This window comes from Coturnix japonica, chromosome 21 (assembly GCF_054131305.1).
Source record: "Coturnix japonica strain WE chromosome 21, WE-NBRP24, whole genome shotgun sequence".
NCBI lineage: Eukaryota > Metazoa > Chordata > Aves > Galliformes > Phasianidae > Coturnix > Coturnix japonica.
The window spans coordinates 8079466-8091268 of NC_140683.1; the positions used below are offsets into that span (position 1 = coordinate 8079466).

Sequence of the window (11803 nt, forward strand, 5' to 3'; positions counted from 1 at the left end):
TCTGTGCACGTTTGAAAGATGTCTCATGTCAATTAGTTCTACATGTAAGGATAAAAAAAAATACATACTGTCTTTCTGTGCCAGGTACACACTCTGCCTCTAAAGATGACTTAGACTGCTGCAGTACCTCATCTTCTGGTACATCATGCACCCCTCGTCTCGTTCCTGGGCATCGGATGTGGGCAGACAAAAATGGGCGCCACGTCCTTGGTTTGATTGAGGATTACAATGCTCTCCGGAAACAGATATCAGAAGGACAACAGGTTTTGGGAGAAATGGAGGTTACTTTAAGAGAAGTCGCTGGTACGAAGCTGCAGGAGCCAGGAATAAAGGTAAGCAGTGAAAGCTGGTAGAAGGGGCTGGGTTTTGCCTACAGATGCTATATATATATATATATATTACAAAAACAACCAGGTTAATGGTGCAGCAGGCACTATTAACTTCATAACTCTGTTGGGATACCTCAACCTTGGCTGTTGAAGTCGCATCTAGATGCAGGCTCCTATTTAAGGAGGCTATGGATAAATTAGCTAATTCTGCTCCTTTAATAAGCTGTCTCACTTGAAATGAGGTGAAACTGCTTGCCTTTACCATGGAAACTGGTAGTCATCACACTGAAAATTATTAAAAAACAACAACAAAACAAGTTCAACCGTAAAATGCTTTAGATAGGGCTTAAGCTGTGGGGTATGTATCAGTAACCTGAGGATAAAAATAATAAAGGAGATTTTGTTGTAATTGAGGGTTGGGGATAAGCCCAGGCAATGAGAGTTAGTTAAAAGTAATTTAATAGACAGCTGACGACAGACAGCTGGCTGGGTTCTCCACTTAATGTACAAACCCCAGTAACACCAAGTGATCGCATTACAGCAATGACTGATGTATGCTAATGAGGGTTGTTTTACATTGAGGAAGCTTTTATAGACTTTTTCCACTTTCTGGTAGCAGGTGAATACTTCAGTAATAGCAGCAGCTAGGCCAGCAACTTGAATATCTCAGTAGTGGTAAAGTCTTGACTTCTTAGACACAGTCTGTCATTCTTTCTGCAGACATAAAGATATCAAGTCACAGTGCTGTTGTCTTAAGCATTAGAATTCTTTAAGACAATAAAATGTTTGCTTTCTAATGAAAAATACACCAAAGGAGAAAAAATATCAGACATTTAATGGTTTTCCTCTAGAATCAGGAGAGCAAGTCTTTGCTTATGCTGATTTTTAGTTAGTTAACAGCCCTTTAGTATGGGATGGATGGGATAATCAAATCTACCTCTAGGTTTCAGCAAAAGGGAAAGAACAGCCTGTATGTGTCCGTGGCAGTTAATAACGAACTGAGAAACTTAACCTGCAATAGGGAAGATTTGGAACAGAAGGTTCGAACAAGATGCTGTTGGTAAAAGCAGTGAGACTATATTGGTGGAGGCTGCTCATTGACATTGCTGAATCACTATTAGCAGAGATATTTCGAAGAACACTTCTATATCCGAGTTATAATTAGTAAAGCTGTTGAGAATGCAGCCTGCAACAACTCTGAAATTCTTTTTGTAGCATCACCTGCACACTCACAGTAGAAAGATGTCTGAATGACACTTAAGGGTCTCTGAAGTACCGTGTGTTTTCAGATGACCTAGTTAAGGTGCTGATAATGACTGAAGAAGTAATCTCTCTAAGTTTCTAACTTCTCTTGGTGCAAAGATAAAAGCAGTGAGTTTCCTATCAGGCTTTACTTCGCTGAAGTTTCAGACTACTTAGCAAATGGGATGCTTTGTATGACAGGAGGATTGCAATTCTGAGTCGCTATTCAGATGATGTGTTGGATGAGGCACAAATCAGAAATGCTTTTATTTCACTGCCCTCCCCCATTCTGTATCACTGCTGCTTTGGTAATCCATTTGCTCCCCTTGCATTCTTTCTCTCCTTTATTTCACATTCGTGCAATTTCTTCAATTTGGTTTTCTCATCTGTCAGCAGAGGAAAACATTTTATGTGTGTCCTGATAGTTATTTTAGCATTAAATGGAACAGTTTAAAGGGTCTGCTAAGGAAGAAACATCTATATTGCTTAAATTGATGTCTGTAATCATTTGACTTTCAAATAACATGACACAAAATGCAAATAGAGAAAGGCAAGAGTTGCCAACTGTTACCATGTGGCACAGCAAATCCAGTAAATGTAATCTATTATTAATCATGGTTATTGATGAGGAGAGATATCTCCTTCCTCCCTCAAATTCGGAGATAATGTGCAATTCAACAGCCTGCCTAAATGAAGAAATGAGCTTTTTGGGCACACAATAGCTGTGTACATCATCTTAAACATGAAATTGTATCAATGGGATTTATGCCACTAATTAAGATTACGTTTTCATATCTTACCTTTAAGAAACTATAAAGCCTGTCTAATCCTACAATACAGGTACCAGACCAAGCATCACTGCGAAGCTTTTCTGCAAGCACTAACACGGTGCAGCAGATTTTAGAAGAGGCCGCACGTTTATTGAAGCTTCTTTGGAGAGTTTCCCTTCCAATGAAAGCAGAACACAGTACTGCTCACGGCACTCAGGTAACTGTTCTGTTTCATTCTGTTTGTGTTTTGCTTTCTTGAACTGTTGCAGCGTGTCAAGGAGGACACACCAGTGAAGAACAGTTGGCAAAACTGTTTGTAAATCATGACCGTAGGTAGCCCTGTTTTGAAGTAGCTCTCATCGCTGAAGGCCGTGGCTGAGTGCGTACTGCCTTTCTGTCCTCGTCACACTGCACATCTCAGCTGTTTATTTAGCACATGCCTTATGTGAAGGTTGTAATCTGCAGCTTTCCCATGTGATACTCAGGAAAGCCAGGCAAACTGCAAGCGTTCCCTTTCAGTGAGGAAAGATTTGGACTCCTTGTTATAGAATTAAATCCAATTTGATTATATATATTCCAGTAACAACAGAAACTTCAGCAACTTTGATGTAATCTGAGCTACATTTTCATTTTATGTTTTTGATGCCTAAGCTGTAAAATAGGATGCTTTCTTAAAAGTGTGACAAAACCCCGAGACAAGTTTTATAGCATTTTAACTAAAAAGGATTGCACTATGCAAATGAATGGAAGTAAACCGAATGAGGAATGAATTCTCTACTGTCATCATATCACTGCTCAACAATCAAACTCTGGCTGTAAAATCCATCTGAATTTTTATTTTTTCCCTGAGCTTTTTGTATGTGTTTCTTAAAAGAAGCAGGAGATTGCTGATGAGAATAAAACTTCAGGAAAGCTAACACTGGGTATATCATTTTAATATCATTTTTGTTGTAGTTTTCTAGCACTGTTAAATGTGTTAAAGCAGAAAAGCAGTGTAATTCTCTTATGTTTCTGTTCCGTGTTTGGGATATTGGAACTCTTCCATTGGTGCACATGAGGATAAAAATGGGTTGGGACAGCTCTATGTTGGCCTGGCTTGTGTGATCTGAGCACGTCACAGATACACACAGACAAATGCTTTTCCTGTCTGTACAATTTAAACCTTGATCTGGGTCAGTCAGAAAATCTGACCCTCGTGTGCAGGAGATCTGAGTTTCTACTCCAGTTCTTAATTAGAGTCTATTAGAATCCTTTTTTACACCTTCTTATCCAACATACTGAGATCTTAGGATCATCAGAGTGCTTCTGATGTCTTAAATGCAGTATATGAAAGAATACCTCCCAGAAGATACTGAGCGTTCACTGCCTTCTGTTTAGCCCCATAGGAGTAATCAGCTCTTCTAAAGAGCAAAGTGCTAGGGAAGAATTCCAGAAGGCACTATTATCTCACAGCACAACAAGACAAATGTAGAAGCTTAACTTTGCCTGAGGAATCCAGATCAGTGCTTTATTAGCAGACTGTACCAAGGCTACCTTAGAGTCCTGTTTTATGGGGTACCAACCATGACTTGCTTAGAATTGGTGGTAAAAACTGAACCTTAAAAAGAGGAATCTAAGTGTTAACAGGGTATAAATAATTTCTGTACTGCCTTAATATATTATCATCATCTGTGAATACAGGATGAAGGAATGAAAGCAGAAATACTTAGATTACGGAAGAAACTGTCTGAGCAAGAAAAGAAGTTACACAGCACGGTGAAACGTTTGCACTCCACAAACCAGCTGAAAGAAAACATGGAGAAAGTCATCATTGACCAGTGTAAGTGTATTATGTGCCTTATTATGGTTCTTTCTTTTTGTAACTCGTAGCTTCCATTGAATTAGAGAAACAACAAAACGAAGACTCGTTAAGCTATTATTTTGCCCTTATTTAACTCATTTTGCTCCATAGCCTATAATTTGTATGTCTGAATTCCATCTATCCTCCATTCAGTTTATTGTTGTTTTTCCTATCTTAGCATTGATGAGCTGCTTTTTGATCATCCCTTCCAGAAGTGTTGTATCAAATGACAGACAAGTCACTTAAACTCTAAATCAGGTTTTGTTTAGGGTTTTTAGTAACTCAGTTTGGGATTTCTCATATAAAAAAATCAAAGCTATTATGATGTCTGTGCCACTAAAATCCCTCAGGACAGATTAACTGATTTGATTTGGTCAGTTCTTAGTTCCAGCAACATGTCAGACAGTGGGTAATTTCAGTAGGGCTGTGCAGAGTTTAAATCAGCAGGGATTTAACCTTATGGACTCAGCCTTTCTATCCATCCACACTTTCAGAAAGAAAACAGAGCACCTCCCTCTTACTTCATTCACGCCCTTTCAGCACACCCAGAATTAGGCCCTAATAAAATGAAACCTATGTTTTCTGAAGCCGTGCAGCCCTGCCTGCCTCCCAGCAGCTTCACCATTAGTGTCACATGCTCTAAATTCACTTCATGTACTGAATGTAATATTTTTGATTTAGAAAAATCTAGTTTGCCGGGTGAAGTGAATTTACAAGCTGAGTTCTTTATGAGCAGGGAGAGCCGTGCTGCACAGAAAGACCCAGATACAACATTCTTTAAGTTTCATTGATTATGGGAATTATGGATGTCAAGTTACCTTTGCCTCAAAGAGCGATTTCAGAAATGTTTCTAAATTGCATCTGTATACAAATTCCTGACCAAGCATACAACAAAACTGGTGAATCATGGGCTGGAGTTTATGATGATGCTTATACTTGTTTAATTTCATTTTGCTAGTAAGCAACCACAGGCATTCCAGTAGGTGACCTTGCTCAGCTTCATTCTCTGAGCACCCTGCTAGATGGTCACTCCACTGAGGATTTTCAGATTCCCCTTTTATTTAGTTTAACATTCCTAAATACATTAGAGTCAGAGACTGGAACATTCTTATGGCTCAGAGTCTTCTGTCTGCTGTCTCTGGGCAAGAGAACGTAATGCTTAGAAACCTCATCTGAACCTCTGAACATGTAACAATGCAGTGCCAAATTGCCGCAATCCGCCAAGGGTATAATTATCTCGTGACAGCTATACCCTTGGAGTTGTTGGGTTCTTATTATTGTAATGAAAAATCTTTATTATGGCTAAATTGTTTATTTTTGAGACTGGAATATTAAATTGGCACTTGTGAATGGTATTTTTCAGCAGTTATGGAGGCTGACATAGATTAGAGAATCACATATTTAACCTGACATTTCTAAATATCAGTTTTGTTTAGAAGCATCCCCTCCTCCATTCACAGGTCTTGCTCTCTCCCTGCAGAAGCAAACTAGCTGAATGAGCAAAGGAAGCTTGGGCCCCTTCAGAGCGAGCCACTGACATGATTTCCCCCAAGCACATATAGGTTACTTTGTCCTTGAACTGCAGGAGGAGCTGGCTGACTTCTTTGCCATCTGTTGTCTTCCCAGCCCATCATCCCACATAACCTCTCCTCTGCACCATTTTCTTCTCCCTCTAACCTCCATTAGATCATGCACCGTCTCTCTTAAAATGAACAGAAAATGTTCCTTTCATGCCTTGGATTGAGCCCAAACGGGGCTTTGGGCAGAGGAACAATTGGATATTGCTAAGAAAGCTGAAGCGGTGGTGGGGCTGTTTATGTTGGCCTGGTTGCTGCCCATCTCATAGATGGGAGTTTGTACATTATGTAATATTTAGTTCTAAGACTTTGAGTACGGTACAGTGTCGTGTAATCATTGCCTCTTTGTTTCCAGTGGTTTTAACTCATGATGTCCTGAAGAAGGCGAGAGGAAACCTGGAAGTAAGTAACGTATCTACCGCACTTAGTTCCTTGATATATCAGAAATAGGCACTGCTACGTCAGTAGCATCTTGCAGAATTAGTCCAGTTTATTTTGGGTTTGCAACTGGAACAGCATTAAGATCAAGTCTGGGTGACAGCAGTTTACTATGATAAATATTCCGCACTATTTGATGTTTAAATTAGAGTTCTATGGCTGGCCATGCAGACAGCTACAAACCCTCTCTCTTTTCTGATAACTTTCCCCAGATTAATATTCATATGTCTTTTTTTCTTCTCCGATGGTTTATTTTCATCAGATCACAGCCCAATAAGCTGTCTACTGAATAAGTTCATGAAAGGCATCTTTATTTAAAGCCTGAGTGTGGGTTAATAACTGGTGCTTCTGTTTCTCTAAAACACAGAACCGATAGGTAAAGCTTTAGCAAACAGCTCTTTGCTAATGCAGAGCATTAAATTACTTTGAGCGTTTAAGTATCCACTGTTCAGATTTGATTTCTCCCAGAAGGCTCTGACTCCACTCCCAAAAGGCTGTAATATATTTCTTGACTCCTAAATCGCATCCTTCCCCTCACACCATTCTCAATGGCTGCACGTTTCCCAGCCCGCCCTTAAATTTTACCTCTCTTTTTGTGTATCTCTTCTCCATTATCCTCATCAACAGCAGCTTTGAGCACCTCCTTATACAGCTCCTGCATGGTCTCAGTCCTACCTGAGTTAGAGATTGAGAACATAAAGTCTTTCTGCTCACAGAAATCTCATCACTTTAATAGGCGGATCAGCTGAACGCAGCATTTGCAGATTCTTTTATGGGATGAGAGCTCAGGGATAGGGACTGGATGTGTGTAGCACCATAGAATTGTATTAATTAGTGCTTTTCTAACCAGGTCCCAGCAGCCGACAATCAAAAACCAGCTTCCTATACCAGCAAGAAAAGGATGCTCTGAAGGAGAAAGGCCCACTAACAATAAAAACAGACCATTCCTCTGCTTGATGGTTGCTTCTTTATGCCTTACTATTTATTGATGTAAAAAAATGTTCATTCAGCCTCTTTTAATGGAATCTTGTTTTGGGAAGAGCAAGGAAAAAAAAACCAAACAACCCTATTTTGGTAAATAACTTATTTAACATTTTCTGTAATGTAAAAGATGTTGGTTTTTAATATTTATTATGCAATCACGGTACTGAAGCTATTGAAAAAACCCACCTTTTTTTAAAGCTGGCTCCTTTGAGATTTTATATTTCATGTTGTCCGGCTGCTTGTTGTTGTAGTCAAACAGGTCCTGAGAGAACCAAGAGCTCCATCTTCCAGCCCCTTTCCCCACTTCTGAAATGATAGAACAGAGCTTAAGGAAGAACAGTTCTGCCAGCTGTCCTTGCTTTATAGTTAATGCAAATAACCAGTGTTTTAAAGCATTGAGACCTCAGCTGGAAGGTTGTTCTGGAAGCCACCTCCTTCTGTGCTTCCTCACTGCCCTGGTAGGAAGATTGATGCTATCTCTGAAAATATTACTTAAGATCTGACCATTTAATTAAATTTTTCTAATAACCACAAATCTCGTTTGTGTTTTTTTTGTTGGAAGCATCAGAACTTTGAGCTCCTGTTGAACAAAGTTCAGGGGGTTGATGTCTCAAAAATGCCCTAATTTTTAGAAACTAATAATGAAGGATTAACTTCAGTGTTCCAATAGCAACATTCCGGTCAGGCAGCACCAAATTCATGTGGTTGTGCTCCCTTTATCCTGCCTGCTGCCACTCAGTCCAAGGTGCCCACCCAGGCTCTGTGCACAGTATGAGCTGGGACATCATTCAGTTTAACCCCAACACACCCATAACTAAATGTGTTTGTTGGTTACAGAAACATGGTGCCATCATGGCTCTGTCGAACAATAATCCTTTCAAGTTAGCGATGCTGTATGAGATAACTTACCTTCATCACACACAGAGGTTGGCATGAGGACTGCACTATCTTAGCATGGGGTTAGGGTTCTGCTGGGTCATTCGCACTGTGCACTGGAGAACAGGCGAGCGCCCATAGGCTTCCACTGGAAACCGACAGCAGGGGGAGGCAAATTCATTTGTCTGGATTAGAGGAAAGATGCAGGAAAAAGCTGGAAAAAAAAGTGTATTTTTAACTTTGCAAATTGAAAAGCAACGGGGGGAAGGTAAGGAAAGAGGCATGCAGTCAAACTTGCTCTTCAGTCTCTTCACACATTATTGTCCTCACAGCTCACTAAAAACGTCAAGTTAATTTTACTAAGTAGCTAAATTATAGACACTCAGATGTAATCAGGACCTGCTATACGTTTCAACTTTCAGAATTAATCACCTTTTGGAGTTATCACACCTGAAGGAAACAGCTGTACGTCTATATTTAGTGCAACCCCTCTCTTGGTCTTCATGCAGCTTTTCTTCTCCCCCTCCTCCAGTTACACCATCTGTGATTAAAAAATAACCATTAAATGTTTCCTTTTTCCTGAGATGATTTGCCACTTATTTCTGCTGGTCCCTGCTGTGCCCACTCACAGCTCTGCTCTCCTCAGCCCCTTTTCCTCCCATCAGGTTGAACTCCAGGCAGGTCAATGGGCAGACAGGGGCACTATTGGGAAAGATACTGGTGGATCATCAGTTCTTTAAAACGAGACTGTTCTATAAAGGAGGGGCTGTGTCTGTGATTACAATTACCAAAGAGAACAAACAGAAGCAATACCCCCGAATCACAGGCTGCTTGCTGGCTGTATTAAAAATCAATCAATGCTAATGCAGTCAAGCGTTTAAAAACAAAAAGCACAGTAAAGCAGAGTGGTATTTTAATTTAGACCGAAGCTGCTCCCTGCATTTCAGGGCAGTAAGGGGGGGGGTCTGTGGGTATTGCTGTGTCCAACTCACAGCAGGGCAGAGCTCACACCCAGCTCAATGCCATCACCCTGCAGAGCTGAGTGAGGTGCACACACCTCCTCGTGCTCTGGGTTTATTCTCAATGCTGAACAAGACAAAGCCACCAAACCCAGAAATAGCTGCATTGCTTTTTGGCATTGACACTCAAAGCAAAGAGGCTTTGCAAGCTGCTGACTCCAACACGAAGCCTTACCTAGCAGCAGGGTAATAAAGTGTGTCACTAACACGGGTACCCCCTGCAACATGTGGGTAACCTCACACACAGGGATGCCCCTTCTTCCCCTCTGCCAGGCTGAAAGAGTCTGAATACGTGCCCTCCATGGAGCACAATGATCTGAAGAAGCAAGTGCTCACTGATGCTCTGTCCTGTCCAATCCCAGCACCCAGCCCTGCTTGCCTTCTGAATCGATTCCTCTTGAGAAAAGCCCTGCTGCCTACTTTTGCTGCGTGTTTGCCTTTCTTTAGAAAGAAACTTGTTACAATCCCCCCCATTCCCCTTAACCCCATCAGAGGAATCTACTTGGGTAATTTGTTAAAGCGGATTGCTGGGACATGCATTATGCATGAGATGCAATCTTTATTTTTGCACTGCACTGTGTGCGTTCTCAAACAGGATCGGAGCCACGTGCCTGCACGCAAAATGAACATTAGCAGCCCCTCTATCCCATTTACGTAAAGGAAAGAGTAGAGAAAAGAAATCCTCCACTCTTTCAAGCTGTTCTGGTTGGGATTGCTAAGAGCAGCTACCAGCAGAAGCACGTTTGTATAGTGCTGAGTAAACCAGCTCAGAGCAGCACGTCCTTAAGGACCACATCTGCACAGCTCTAACAGCTCTAGGGATGGTGACTCCACCGCTCCCATGTGTACCAACACGCTGCCACTCTTTTGGAGAAGACGACTTGTTCCTCACTATAAAATCCACTTAAAATACAGCTGTGGGGCTCATGTCCCCACACATCCCCCCTTACTGCCCTGCTTGGAGCCCCTCACAGCAGCGGGCTAAAGCCTGCTTCACCTCAAGTCATCAGAGCACCTTGTGCACTCTCCAGCAGCACCATAACCCTTAAATAACTTAAATAACTGCACTGTGAGCCAGCCTTACTGCAAATAGGAGAGTTCTCTGCAACCTCTGAGCACCGCTTGAATCCAATTGCTTGTGTTTTCCCTCCAGTCTCACTGTGGAACCCACATCATGTTCCCAATGTACTATTTGACACAAGGCATCCTCTTACAGCTCCATATTCAACTCACATATCCTATCACCCTTCCCATGTCCTCCTGCCCTCAAGACAGCCAGATCCCTAACAGAGAAACACACCGAGTGCACATGTGGGATTCTATGATTCTAAATGAGGGTTGATGGGGACAGAGGTGTTGCAGAGCATCATTCATGTTCCTGAGACCTCCAGATGGCACTTAAGAGCCTCGGGTGGTTTGAAATACAGTACGGGTTGTCTTGTGTTTGATCTCCTAAACCTGTCGGTATCCATCACTGTCAGCAGCTGTCAAGATAAGAGGGGACACGTTTTGATGGGAGCCCGATTATTTTTTGTTGCTGCAGAGGCAGAGATGTACACAGTCCTGAAACCTGACATTTCTACCTCTGTTACTGGGGGAAAAAAAAAGAAACCAGGGCTGACTTCCGCTCCAAAACCAATTTATGTGATGGAATTCACCCTGCAGAACAGGAAGGAGATTTGCATTTGCCTGAATGCAGGCTCGCGTGCACACACACTCCTTGATTGTTTTTAGTTACACCCGATGATAACGCAGAGAGAAAGATCGATACGCAGCGAGCTGCCCTGCTGACCTCTGCAGGCAGCACAGAATTGGCACCGAGCCTTTACATGGGGAAACTCAGAAACATCATGAAAGTTTCATGCAGCCACAGCAAGTCTGTAAGCACGAGCTGCTCCCCTCCCTCCAGGTCTCTGAGCTCATTTCCCCCAGGCTCTGCTGCTGCTGGGGGGATTTTTGCAGTATCCATAACCCACCAGACCCAGGGCAGCATCTCCCTGAGTGGTGATGGCTGAGGTGACCCCATTACACAGTGCTGAGTGGGACAGGGCTTGCCAGGTAAGGGTAGATACCATCACAACCGCACCTTAATGTTATTCTGAACTACAGATGCACGGAAATGGAATAAAATCAAGCGGAGCTTTTCCAAATAGCCCATTTGTAACCATTCCTTTTCCCAGCCTTGGGCTGCTCATGACATGCTGCTTTAACCAGCTCTTTTCCCCCCTCTGGGAGCTCCCACAGTTGAGAGAGCAGAGAAACGAAGCCGTGCATCGCCTCCTGCACTGCCACACTCGGGTTCTTATTCACACAGAACCTTAAAAATACCTCTAACAACAATAACAAGGAAACCTTGTGATCTCTTTTCTTAGAAACCTCTATTCCATTAACTCTGGATTAAGGCACAACACAAACAGGAGGCTCACGCTGGTAGGCAGCAAGAAAACAGAGGCAGAGTAAATAAGCACAGCCAGCGTGCAGAGCAAGAGGAGGATTTTAGCTCCCACAAGGTGAACCTGATGGGAGGAACAGTCAGTCCTGAGTGCAACAGAAGCACGTGGCCAAGTGGGTCTGTGTGAATTTGGTAGCAGAGATAAGAAGGAACCAAACCCCAGCGAGCATCGCTTGCTGTGATTGATGAGCTGCTCTGCTTCAAGCTGGGGAACGTGCTCTGCACTCGGGATAATGCAAGTGGCTGAGAGTGCCCTGATAGCAAACAGCCACACAG

At 42.3% G+C, this 11803-nt stretch overlaps 1 protein-coding gene across 5 annotated transcripts in view; it reads left to right on the top strand.

Annotated features, from left to right (window-relative positions):
* The window catches only part of CDK5RAP2 (CDK5 regulatory subunit associated protein 2), a 66355-nt gene extending 58640 nt beyond the window's left edge, over positions 1 to 7715 (top strand). For all 5 annotated transcript variants that reach the window (XM_032448013.2, XM_015879253.3, XM_085520938.1 and 2 more), the window contains 5 exons: positions 85 to 332; positions 2412 to 2558; positions 4022 to 4160; positions 6114 to 6160; positions 7047 to 7715. In XM_032448013.2, the coding sequence (XP_032303904.2) occupies positions 85 to 332; positions 2412 to 2558; positions 4022 to 4160; positions 6114 to 6160; positions 7047 to 7106 (641 nt within the window). In that variant the 3' untranslated portion in view covers positions 7107 to 7715. The remainder of the gene's footprint in view (positions 1 to 84; positions 333 to 2411; positions 2559 to 4021; positions 4161 to 6113; positions 6161 to 7046) is intronic.
* The last annotated feature ends 4088 nt before the right edge of the window (positions 7716 to 11803 follow it).